At 36.5% G+C, this 13,769-nt stretch overlaps 1 protein-coding gene across 3 annotated transcripts in view; it reads left to right on the plus strand.

The window, feature by feature from the left end:
• Nucleotides 1-8,304, plus strand: part of LOC142348305 (uncharacterized) — a 28,731-nt gene extending 20,427 nt beyond the window's left edge. For 2 of the 3 annotated variants that reach the window (XR_012760720.1, XM_075399604.1), the window contains exon 2: nt 7,752-8,304. Coding sequence is in view for 2 of the 3 variants with exons in the window: in XM_075399604.1 (XP_075255719.1) it covers nt 7,752-8,074 (323 nt within the window). In the remaining variant the exon portion in view is untranslated. Of the gene's footprint in view, nt 1-2,277; nt 2,349-7,751 lie in introns of those variants that run through there. The other variant, XM_075399605.1, reaches the window with a different exon arrangement.
• Nucleotides 8,305-13,769: the final 5,465 nt, after the last annotated feature.

The raw sequence follows: 13,769 nt of genomic DNA on the forward strand, positions 1-13,769 counted from the left end.
AGAGTTAATGCGTTCAAGGGTATAAGATGTTTTGTTTCTCTTGTGATCTCTGAACTATCCAAGAGTGTCTGTTAATGCAGACTAAAAGGTCTAATGCTGCTCCGCTGCGATTACGCAGAAGCAAAATAACTTTTATTTATTTTTATACGTTGTACTCTATGTATATTAGATGGCGTTTGGAATATTAGCCGACGTAAAAATTAGCCGAAAATTCAAAACTAGGAAAATTAGAAGAACTAATTGCTGAGATAATTGCTGTAAGCAAACATAAGTGGGACGCGCAATTATCTAACTCGCTAACACATGAAATTAACGCATTTGGCCGTGCCTCACCGGCGTCTGGGACTTTACATGAATCTATCACAACCGAACAAAATATCACGGCAAAACATGTTATTCTCGTGGGATCTTTTCAACAATTGCCCCCCCCTTTTGCAAAAGGGGGGGCTATTCTTGAATAGAATTTAAGCGAGCTATTTATTAACCAATCAGAGACGACTAATAACTTTCCACGCATGCACATGCTATTAAATTGAATAGAATAAAATACACCGTGGTATAGCAATTAGCCGAACCGGAATACAAAGCGAAAAGAATTTCCGACTGGCGGGTCGGTGGGCGCGCTTCGCGCGCATCGCGGCTTCGCCGCGATAACCGACCCGCGATTTCCGGATTACATCCCACAGCGCATGAGAGGCATGGCCATGAACAGCGGTCCGCAATTGCGCTTAAACTAATATTCGGCTATCTAAAGTGTAGGCCAAGTAATATTGTGGTAAAGTATAGCACAAAAGGGGAGGCGATTCTCTACTAGGTACCAAAGGGGGGGGGGGCAATTGTTGAAAAGATCCTTCTTGTGATAACATTTGTGCGTTGTCAATTCTGATTGGTTAATGTCTGCTTTTCGGCAAATATTTCATTCAGCTAATTTTCCTTTCGGCTAATATTCACGGCACCATGTAAGATATGTGCAATTTTATTTAAATTATGAAGAAATCAGCACCTTAATATATTCATCTATTAACCTATTAGGTCACAGACCATTTTTTCACACACTTCAAAACCCAATAGCCAGTAAATTATTATAGAAAAGGTACCAACATGGACTGGAGTCTCAGAGCATTTCAGCGCTGAACCAGTATAGTTCAATAAAAAACACGAAATTCAGTTCTGAAACATTGCATCTCCCGAATATTTTAAGTTTTTTTATCTGCAGTTTCCCTTCATTATGACTGTATTGAGGTCATACAGTTGCTGAATTTATCCATACTCCAGTCTGATAATTTATCCAGTCTGAAAATTACTCATACCCTAAAATTAAGTCTATGCAGAACATTGTCATACTTTTGTAGCTTATGACTGGTAATTACTATAGTAGTATGCAAACTATTTATACATAAGCTAATTTTAGGCAATTACTAAAAAGCCCACTTAGCTTAGTGGTTACGACTTGCTACCCAAATTAAATATTACACGTACCCACGCGGAAGTTCGAATCGCATGTGAAGCAAACTTTGTTAGCGGGACTTAAGCTGAACATATTATTTTTCAAGCATTAAATTTTACTCAAAAATCAAGACTAGTCATTGTAAATTATGAGATGAACAGAGTACTGGCCATCCTAAAAAACATACTGTCTCTAGACTGATTCAGTGCTGATGTCATCTGTCACAACCTCCTTGAAGTAACAGCAAGAGTAAGCAGTTTCTTATATGTTGCATTTCGGCTCCAATTCAAGCTTCCAGGCTACAATCATGTTGGCTAGAACAAAAAGATATGCAAGTGGTGTTAATGAATATAAATCACGTTCAAAATAACTGAGTCACATTCAAACAAAAATATTAAAATTTTCTACATCTTCTATAAATTAAATTGTTTGTTGACAAGAGAGCATCATAATAGGAGGACAATTTACATGGTCACACAGCCTCTGATAAACTTAACCGCCGGTTTTTGATCCGCAGCCAAGTAGATTAGCTCTAAATACTCAATTCCAGCCCAGATTGCGAACCGAACTAATGGCGTTTCGAGAGAAAGATGCCAAGTTTTGCTATGAATTATAGTTCGTACTCATAAGAAACGAAGGCTAATTTACAAAAACTTTAATTGTTTACTTTTTTAAACGTCTATCCCTCTTTTCTCAGGAAAGTTGATTAAACAAAATGAACTGAAAAAAATGACAACAACATCGGTAACAGCAACCTTCGGTAATGTAGATAGCTTGAACATATTCTTAGATTTGAGGCACTCCTTTGCCACGGTCCTGTGGTACTGAACGTTTCATTGGTTTGCTTTGCTGAAACAACTCGCAACTTTGCAGATTATGTTTGTTCATGTTCAGTCGCTTTGTAAGTCCCTTATTAACTTGAAAGTATTTCTTTGTATAGTTACTTTCCTATCCATAACATAAGGGCTTTCCGCTAGATAGATTACAAATATTCGAATTCTTCATTTTATTTTAATTTTTTATTTTATTTTAAAAAAGATTGTTACAGTATTGTTACGAAAAGAACAATTATTTCGTTTTTGGTCTTGATTATGGTTTTAATCAAAACACTACCTCATTGATTGTTATTTTTTGCTTAGTAACTGACTTTTAGTTTCATATTGCATCTAGTTGAATTAACATCAGATCAGCACATATATCTGACCACCTTGGCCCAAAACACTTTTTCAACTATTTGCTCTCCAGCAAGACAACTTAACTCCTAATTGCGCCAATTTTTTTTCTCGTTTTCAAATCCACAATGTTTTATTTTACAACGATCGTTTTTGAATTTTTTTCACAAAGTTTTTCTGTTTCACATAGGACTTTGATATGTCTTCTGTTTCTCATAAGACACATAAGATTCCAAGTTTTGGCAAAATTTTACCGGTCGGGATAATTAAACAATACCTGCAATCAAACAGCAAAATTTATATCTCATATACTTTAGTTATTTTACAGGGCTTGAGAAAATATGAAAAAAGTTCTTTCGTTGAAAAATACTTTTTATTTGTTGTTACAAAAAATTGTTGTGGTTAAGACAAACTGTCTTTTATTGTATAATGCTTGTTTGTGAGCTTACTCTTATGGCGCGTTTTTTTGGCTAGCTAATTTAAAATTTCATGGTATCTAGAACTTTTTAACAGATACTAGAAGTTATGGATTTCTTGGCAACCATGAGCAAGACCACCATAGTTATTTGTGGTCTTGGATATGGTTGACTAGAAATAAAAAACCTCACTTAACTGAATTGACTGTTTCGAAGGCTTAATATGGTCACAGGTTGTTTGTTCAATAGTTCTTGGAATTTTTTTGTATTTTTTACTATGATTTTTATGGTTTTACATGGCAACATGTATATTTGTGGTCCTGGATATAGTTTGCAAGTTAGCATGAAGGTTAAATTTTTTCAAGTGCCTTGACGATGTTTTCTCTTCTCAAAGTACAATGCATATTGCTTTTCAGGAATTTTTCGAGCTGTGTTGTTTTTTTTCATGGTCAGCTATATTGTTCCCAAGTTACCATAAACTCCATATATGACTTTAAAATGGTTGCCAGGAAAAGTTTGTGGTGGTCAACCCGAGTGTTAATTCTATCGGTTATATCCTTTACGTACCATTTTCCAAGATTTTAAGACCGCTATTGTCCTTAGAAATACACTAAAAAAGTTTGCTAAGATGTTTTACAATCTGCCAATTTTTTTCTGCCCAGTTTTTTTGCTTTTATTAAAAAATTTTTTAATGTTGTAATCTGAAAAAAATTGTTGGTACTAGCCTTCTTACGTGAAATACAAATTTTTTTGCAGAAACGGCTTCTTGCTACAATTTTTCTATTAAATTTCAGATTCGTTTGTTTAGTAACATTGTCTGATACTCCCTCCTGCTTTTTGAGAGCCCAGCCTGCGATTACCGTAAATAAACAATAACATTGCCTATGGTTTTGTTGGGGAAGGGTTGTGTTTGCAGAGAAACATTCCATAGTTTTTCTAAAAGCGATGAAATGTTTTCCAATAAAACAAAAAATTGACAATTTTTTTATTATTTTAATCCTTATATTCTATCGCGCTCACATGATTTTTTATTCATTGTTGAAATTTTTGTTGAGATCATTGAGCCGTTTTGCATGCAGGATTTGCAATTATTATACTGACGCAAAGGAAAACATTTCAGAAAAATTTACCAGTTCCTGCATCGATTGTTTTTGTATCATTTAATGTGAAGGTTTTTGGAGAAACTGACGAAGTATTTGTTGATTGAAGTTAATGTACACATTGTACATCTTGTCTATTTTTACATTATATTACTGTTTTTCCTCTGTTCTATCTAAATCTGAAACAGATATCAATACTTTGATTGCAGTATCCTGCGCAAATGAAATTGGGACACTTCCACAAACGTTTTCACTACTTTCATTTTTTAAGGATACGTTTTACTTATGAGCTTAAGTCAATTGACCAAAACTTGGATGACACTAGGGCTGCTTTTGAAAAAGAGACATGGACAGATAAAAACCAGAAAACGAAAAAGTTTGAAGTTTTTGGAGAATAATCATCAGACATGTTAAATAGAGGTCAAAATAAAGACCAACCTCAGTTGTATTTTCATTTTTTTCGTTTTTTAAAATTGTAGGTAGAGTTAAGAGAAAATTTTTAGCACCCAAGTTTACAAAAAGTCCATCGAAGACTAAAAATGGGTTACTGCCGTCCTCCATTTTAAGATTGCTTCATGGTTTTTTTGCTTTGTTTTTCTGCTGATAAATTTTTTAGCTAGTTTTTGCTTTCAAGAGTGTTTGCCCTCAAACATTTCCAGGTTTTCAACAACCAATTTCAGTTTTTTAAGTTATCATTGGACCACGGAATCGATAAGGATAATTCTTTGTTGAAGTTGAAAGCAACTAGAGAGCAATTTAACAGCTGATAAAGCCGGAGGGAGGGAGGGAGGGAGGGAGGGAGGGAGGGAGGGAGGGAGGGAGGGAGGGAGGGAGGGAGGGAGGGAGGGAGGGAGGGAGGGAGGCGGAAGCGAGCGAGCAAGCGAGCTACCGAGCGATAGAGGGAGGAAGCGGGGAGAGATGAAACAAACCTTGATTGAAATTTGCTTTATTTGCTTAATTTAAAGCATATTTTTTGATCGATTTGTAAAATTTAGTCTTAGTTTTTCAGGGCTGTTTAAATGGAAAAAAATTAATTTCATTTTATTTTGTTTTAGCTGATTGCTAAGATTTTTAACTAATGTCTCTTTTTGTATAATCGTGTCTTGGAAAATCAAGTAGAAACTCCTGTAAATGAATAGAATTGGCGATAATCACCGTTTGAGTATTTTTGCATGCAATTTTTACATTTTTTTCACTGCCCTAAAGGAAAACATTAAAAAAATCTAACTAATTCCTGCATCGCAAGTTTTTTTTTATCGTTTAATGTGAATGTTTTCTGAGAAACTGACAAGTGTAATCAAAGTTTCTGAGAAAATTTGAGTACACAGTATAAGTATAATTTGTTCCACTGTTTTCTACATCAAGAGAAATTGCTTTTTATTTTTAATTGTGCACTAATTTTCTTGAACAAGTTAACTTCTTTGAACTGTTTAATTTTTAAGTCCTGTCTTATGTTTCATCATGTTGACTGTCAGGTTTTTCATTTTTTTAAGATTGGTCTTGTTCTATTTTTTAATTGTTTTCAAAATTTTTGTATAGTGAGCAACATTTTCTTATTTTATAGTTTGTTTTAAAAAGTACCATTTTGTTGCACTTGTCTTAGAAACATTGAATCAGTCTTTTTAATCTCCAGAAATACTAGTTCATTTCCTCTATCTCGCTGAGAAATTGATTAAAACTTCTTCAATGAATTCTGTGCGGGGTTTGTCAACATCACTTACAAGTTTGCGAAGAGCACTTGCCATTTTTGTTTCCCATTAATGTTTTGCCGCTGCATTTATTTGTGCAACCTTGAGCAATCAATCAATTAATCAATCAAGTTTAGATTAACGACCTGCACTTAAATTAATTGGTAAAGCCTTTACTGAAAACTCGTTTGGTGTTTTTGGATCTATATTGTTCCCTCCTCCAGCTTACTGTTTATATTTTTAACTGAATTCCTCAACTAGATCTAAGTTCTTCAATTGCTCAATATTGTTAACTTGAAGGCCTAAAGTTTTTGCCGCCGTTCTTTTCGAGTTGTTGTAAAAGTGGTTCTTAAATTGACGTTGGTGGCCGTTCATAGAGGTCTTTCACAGCTAAAGTTTTTTATGCATGTTTTGTTTTGAGATATGTATTGGAAACGTCAGCTTAAACGCAAAAGTTGTTGCAATTTTTGCGATTTTTAAAAAGTATTATTTTTTTGTTTTTTTTCGCAAGCTTTTCGAGTTAAAAAGGGCCACTGAAGATTTTTCATAGCTTGTCAAATGTAAATTTGGCAGCATAAATTTAGTTTTGAGGACATAATTCTCAAGATCTCATCCAAATTGTTAGCATTTTTGGCTTATTTTTCCTATTGTCCAGACCTTTGTTGTTTTGTCTCTGTTTGTCTCCAAGACGAGCACATTTTTTTATCAAACTTGCAAATAAGTTGTTTTGCAGTTTTTGGCACGTTAGTTTTCAAAATGCTTTTGTCATTTTAAAATTCTTTGATCTCAGTTAGGTTTAAAGACATTAACACTGGAGCTCCGGTGAAGCTCTAGTGGCGTGATAGCCGAGAGGTAAGGTGTGTGATTCACACGCCAATGATTGAGAGTTCAATCCCCTGCCTCCGTGAAGCTGTCTGTGTGAGGATGAGCTCTTACTTAATCATAGCTTCAGGTTGAACATAGTCTGACCAATATTGACTGCAATGGTGGTACCACGTGAAAGTTTCAGACGCAAAAAAAGTGGAGATAGTCACAAAAAAAGATCAGTCTGAATCGTGGGCAATAATCAGAAAAAAGGCAGCTTAGAACAGGCTAATGCTGTAGGCCTAATGCTGTTCAAAAGCTTTTTCAAAAGGGGGTTATTCTTGAAAAGTATTTAAGCGAGCAATTTATTAACCAATCAGAGACGACTAATGACTTTCCACGTATGCGCATACTATGTTAAGGTGAATGGGATAAAATACGCTATGCTATGTTAGTTTTCCGAATTGGAATACAAAGTTAAAAGAATTTCCAACTGGCGGGTCTGTGGGCGCGCTTTGCGCGCTCATCATGCAGCGCATGAAAGGCATGGCCGTGAACAGAGGTCCCCAAATTCGCTTAAACTAAGCTAATTCGGCTATCTAAACTATCTAACCTAATATATTAGGCAAATTAATATTGTAATAATGCATAGCACAGAAGGGGGCGTTTCTCTACTAGGTACCAAAGGGGTGCAATTGTTGAAAAGATCCCTGTGTTTTTAAGAAATCTATTTCCTTTATATTAGTTTTTCGTTCAAATATTTGGATTATTTCAGGACTTATTTTGTGTTTTGTTTTTCATTCCGTCTTCGTTCAACACCCGACAACTCCACCGGAAAAGTTTTCAGGGTCAGAAAATTTATGCTAGTGTAGCCGATGAAGGTGCGCAAACTCAACTTCATTGCTTACACTAAGAATAAGCATTTTTTAAGGATTTTATAGCCGTCAAACTACTGCCCAACATGTCCGAAATGAAAAAACAAAACATTTTATTAATAAAACAGTCACTAAAATTAGGATATAAAATTTATCCAGTCTCACCTTCACATTGAGCCCTGTAATTTCTAAATGCCAACATTTGACCTCCTATAATTGACTGGGATAATTTTTGAAAATTGTTTTTAGACTTTGAACAAGATCAACCAATCAGAATGCGATCTTTGGTGTTCACAATCACTTTGCTGTGCTTCGATTCTATTCAGCGATTCGGATGCAAAGATGACGTCATTCAACACTTGGTCACGGCCGAACTATTCCGCATAAAAAGCCAAAATATTCCCTCACTTCCGGATTTTTTCCATAATCAGAGATGGAATCACAATTTTTCACCTTCTGGAGATCGCCAAGCCGAAAATACGAATTGGAGGAATTTAGCCGAAAGCAAGCGGAATGTTTTTCAACCCACAATGAATGTTCGGCCAATTGGGAAGCGGCCAATTGGCAGTTGAGGGACAATTGTGACGTATAGCCGAATCACGCAGAATGGTGCTGCTAGCCGAAAATATTTAACATATCGTAGAAATCTAGCGAACGTATTTGTCGATTATGGCAGTTATCATTTTTTGCGATTAAAATTTTTTATGTGAATTAGAATTTGTTTGTTTGCCGAATTCAGTTCATGAATTTAAAAAGCATCGCAGAAAAGGTTTATTGTTCAATTTTTCAGAAGAGTGCGAGAAAATTTAATTCAAGATCTGAGAGAATGTTTTTGTTATTATTTCCCGTACCTTACCTCCAGAGTAGATCAGAGCTGGAGCAGAGTAAATTCAGGGAAACTCTCAGAGCTGGATCAGAGTCTGATCAGGTCACTTTTTACGCTTGACAGAGTAGCTCCAGAGTAGAAGTATGCGGTTTTAATTGACAGAAGAACTCCCAGAGTAGCATTATTCTGGGCAATCCTTGACAGAGCTGGGCTCATAGCAGGCCTACTCTGGGACAACTCTTGACAGAGCTGGCCTACTCTGGGACAAGTCTTGACAGAGCTAGCTCAGAGCAGGCCTACTCTGGGATAACTCTTGACAGAGCTGGCCCAGAGTAGGCCTACTCTGGGACAAGTCTTGACAGAGCTAGCTCAGAGCGGGCCTACTCTGGGATAACTCTTGACAGAGCTGGCCCAGAGCAGGCCTCCACTGGGACAATTCTTGACAGAGCTAGCTCAGAGCGGGCCTACTCTGGGACAACTCTTGACAGAGATGGCTCAGAGCAGGCCTACTCTGGGACAACTCTTGACAGAGATGGCTCAGAGCAGGCCTACTCTGGGACAATTCTTGACAGAGCCAGCTCAGAGCGGGCCTACTCTGGGACAACTCTTGACAGAGATGGATCAGAGCATGCCTATTCTGGGACAACTCTTGACAGAGATGGATCAGAGCAGGCCTATTCTGGGACAACTCTTGACAGAGCTGCCTCAGAGCAGGCCTACTCTGGGACAACTCTTGACAAAGCGTACTTAAAGGAGGCCTACAATAAGACTTCGGTCTGATGATTTCGGTCTGATCAGAGGTCATTTCCGTCTGGCATGGTCTGATTAGCGACAAGTTTGAGCACACTTTGAGCGCACACACTGTTTTGAGCGCACTTTAGTTTGATCAGTGGACACTTTTGTCTGGGATGGTCTGACCAGAAGTTACTTCCGGATGGCACCTCAACCTGGGATTCGTTCACATTTCGACCCGGGTGGTTGTACTCTGCTATTAGTTTTATTCTCTGATCAACTCTGTGAGGACTGATACCAGAGTAGACCTACTCTGTGATCAACTCTGTCAAGACAAACTCCAGAGTAGACCTACTCTGTGATCAACTCTGTCAAGACAAACTCCAGAGTAGATCTACTCTGGGTTCTACTCTGTCAAGGCACACTCCAGAGTAGACTTACTCTGTGTTCTACTCTGTTAAGACAAGACCCAGAGTTGAGAGTCTCCTACTCTGGGGTAGCTCTGTTCCAGCTCTGATAGCGCACCTAACGCTGGAATTACCCTGCTCCAGCTCTGATCTACTCTGGAGGTTCGGTACGGGTTGTAACAGCATAATGTCATCACAAATGAGTAAAAAATACCAAGTTTAAAATTAATTCTTATTGCGTATATTAAGCAACTGAATAATTCTAATTAATGGTATAAAAATGGTATTTTGCGTCCTCAATTATGTAAAATAATATTGGATATTTAGTTTTTTCACATTGCATCTGATCTTGCACGTTAAAATGCTGTCTTACCAGATTGTAAAAGTTTTTTATGGGTTATCCGTGCAAGGATGAGTTCTCATTAGCTCATACCTTCCGGCTGAACATAGCTTGACCAACCTTGGCCGCCACAATATGGTTGTACCGCGTGAGAATTTGAGAAGCAAAAAAAGTGATCATGGTCACCAAAAATATGCAATGCTGCTCGCAGAAATATCAGTCTTAAATGAAGGCTATATAATCATAAAATGCGAGTTGAGAATAAGCTGCAGTGCAACGCTGTTCCGCTGCTAGTTAAGCAGAAACCACAATTAAAAATAAATATTATTATTTATTGTGAAAAATCTGATAAGATAAAAAACAAAAGGCTCTTAGATTATCGGATTATGATATGGCAAGACATACCAATTATTAAAAACTAAAAAGCAACTTTGAAAAAAAATGTAGCAGGATAATGAGATTTTAACCCGCAGATAATGAGATTTATCAAAAGTTAAATGAAAATGTCGGAAATTTTGGCTTGCATTTGTTAATTAACCAGCAATCAAGCTCATTATCTTCCACTATGGGAAGCATTTTTAGGGAATGCAAGCTCGGTATGACCATAGTACACATCTTATGTAGCGATCACCTTCGATAAGGTACCCACCATGGTCCCATGAATACCCAAAAAATAGAAAATATTAATCAAGAATAAAAAGCAATTGAACACTGACTTTCGAGCTTTCCGATATCTCGTTGTTTCCTTAAATAACATCAATTAGCAGGCTAAAGATTAGTAGAGACCAGTGTCTTAATATTTCAGCCGTTCACAATAAAAAAATTATATCGTGTTTTTTTCTATTAAAAAAAAACAAAAGACGCGATTAACTTGAAACATATTGATTTGGACCGGAAGCAAACGACAAAACTTTTTTTATTCCTTCCAAAAGCCAAACCATATACTTTAGACTCAATGTCAATAAAGAGATGTTTAGGGGCATCAAGTTGAAAATCGCTACTGATCCGCTTTACCCTCTTTTGCTCAGTTGAGATCTCGGAAAACAAATTTTCGGACAGTTCTTTTAACATGAAAACGTGGAAACAAATAACAAAAACTTAAAGATTTACCAATATTTATTGAAGAGCTGTCCAGAAACTTTTTTTGGCTTTTATTGATAATACCTCGTATGAAGAATTTATCAAGGTTTGGCAAGAAATGGTTTCCAAGTTTTTGGCATAAGGATTTAAGTTTTGTGAGGGATGCAATGACAATGCAAGTTTTGTAAAAGCAGGTTGTCACTTCTCATTGGTGAAATGGGAACGTGCACCAAAGGAAATTCAAACAAGAAAGGTAGAAGTAATGGTAGACGATACTTCTCTGTTGATTCCCCTATCATATGATAACGAGATCAGCATGTTTTTTATTCAGTTTTGATATTAGAAATGATTGAAAAAATTAGTTGAATACAATTTTTGATTTGCGCAGAAAAATAGTACGACAAGATTGTCTGAAAACGACAATTAATTGGAGAAGATAATTTCTACTTTCCTCTAAATTTATCAGTAACATAAAATTATGAATGAGCAATGAACAATGGCCATCAGAGTGAGAAACGATTCTGGTTTGAGCAAACACTTTTAAAGCATGATGAAAGTTAGAACGAAGAAACGATGTCAAAAAAATGTCAAAACCCAATCTAGAGGAACTTGAAAGAAACCACACGACTGGTATCGAGAAAAATTGCAGTCCAAAAACCCCATGGTGGTGCCGAAGATACACTATGGTACCAAAAGGCCACGTACACCTGAATAATGTTTAAACATAACCGACTAAACATTGGAAGAATTGCTCTCTAGCGACTAGTGGGAGTTCTAAATAATTGCAGCCTGCTTTAGTGCTTCAGTCGGGGATCGGAGGGAGGGAGGGGGAGCTTAAATGGGACTCAGAAGTTCAATAGTGGGCTTCAAATAACCACATTAGAGGTTAACATATACCACTATTAAGATTTAAAGTAAAAAAAATGACACCAGTTTCGGCGCACTTTTAAATCGAATTTTAGTATAAATTGAGTTTAGCTGCTTGAAATTGTTATTGAGAGAGAATTTTAGATCAAGCGAAACGCAAAAAGTTAAAGGCGTAAAAGTCACTCAAAAAGTCGAAATTGTCAAGCGAAAATTTTGCATATACAGACGCATACGTTTACAATAATTGCTATGAAATTCGTCCAAGAGCAATTAAAAAAGCGTCAGAAACGTCTTATAGGTCAACATTATATTTCAATTAAGTTCAGGCTGGTGGCGATTTGCTGGAATTTCGAGAACCTCCCGTCCTTTCTCTTTAGAGGAATTTCTGTCAATTTATGCTCAGTAGCTTTATCTTGTCGAGAATTAGTGTCTTGAAAATGCTATTTTTGTCGAGATTTTTCAACCTCCAAATAAACTAGAACATTTAGCGTGTTCGGACATCTAACAGACAGCTTCCATCCATCTGATGAATTGAACCTGTTGCCTTTTTGTTTTATGTTTTTGTGCACTCTCTGTACCAGGTCTGTACCAGGAGAGGCACGTGCTAAAAAACTGTAACTTTGAACACCAAGTCATAATGTTGATTATATAGATATAATTCAATGGTTAGGAAATGGATGACTTTTTCACGGTAGCAAAAGAAGATTTGTGAAGCAAATCTCAAGAAAGTTATAACTGTTGAAAAGAAACAACAGTGGGCAAAGGGTAGCCCACATATCGTGCCAAAGCAACCATAACTCAAGGGTCTTTTTTGAAACACCACCAACACTGGCGTCAGTGAAGCAAGCTGATTAGTTTGCTTCTCTGACGTCCGGAACACCGCACAAGGTCTTTATTTCAAACTGAGTAGTCTATGTTTACTATTAATCAAAAATGCGCATTTAGAATTGTAATAGCGCGGCAATTAATATACAAACTCTCGAAATGCCTTTAGGTTGGACGTGCACTCAAAAGAATTGGGATCAGACTATCACAGAGGAACATTTCTTCTGATCAGAAAAGCTGCAGAAACAGACAATTTTCTGGACTGACTTTCTGCAACATTTTTTGACATGTTTGAGTGACTATAGAGTGATTGTTTTCACAATATACACTTATAGTTTTCTTTTCTGTCTTTGACACCGTTGAAGTCTGTATAGTTTCCCATGACTCTGAAAATGGTCATACGATCATAAGTCAAAATGGAAAACCTATTTTTCGTGCACTTGTAGCATGTTTTGGTCAGAATTTGATTTCATGCATTTTAGTTCAGACTTTTGTTAGAAGGTTGAGAGGGAGAAAACTAACGTAAATTGTGCATCCGATAAACTTTAAGTATCTTGATAAAAAAAATTCGAATTGTTCAACATATACAGAGCTGTAGAGACGGAAAAATATTTACAAGAAATGCCCAAATTCGGGAGCTTAAGACTATTTGATAATTTTTGATTCAAATTTTAGACCTCGAACAACTTTTGTGCGCAGATAACTTCTGATCAGACATTTCCCAGATTTCAGAATTTCATTCCTTCGAGAATAATTCTGATCAGACAATTGAGCGCTCAATTGTGCCTCTAGCGGGGAATCTCAGACTTAAAAAAACCATACTCAACATTTTCAGCTGACTATATAACTCGAGCACACGATGCCCAGTAGTGTGTTCCAAATTGGCCTGATCAGCTGTTGTTTTGGTCTGGAATCCTGACCAGGAATGTGTGATACATCACCATTGATGGACAAAAACTCTTCCATAGTAATTGATTTACTAAAAATTATATCATTAAAGTTTAAACCTTTCATAGGCTTCATTCTGGAAAGTCACGCTAGTAAGCAAAGTGTAAATTCAAAGGTCCTTTAACTGGTTGCCAAAAAACCTTCAGAAATAAAACTGGTCAACAGTTAAAGAATTTTGACGAATACAAAAAAAACTATAAGCAGTTGTTCAATGACAACAGTAACGTCCGAATTAACCATTG

This window comes from Convolutriloba macropyga, chromosome 10 (assembly GCF_964194025.1).
Source record: "Convolutriloba macropyga chromosome 10, txConMacr16.3, whole genome shotgun sequence".
In the NCBI taxonomy this organism is placed as follows: domain Eukaryota; kingdom Metazoa; phylum Xenacoelomorpha; order Acoela; family Convolutidae; genus Convolutriloba; species Convolutriloba macropyga.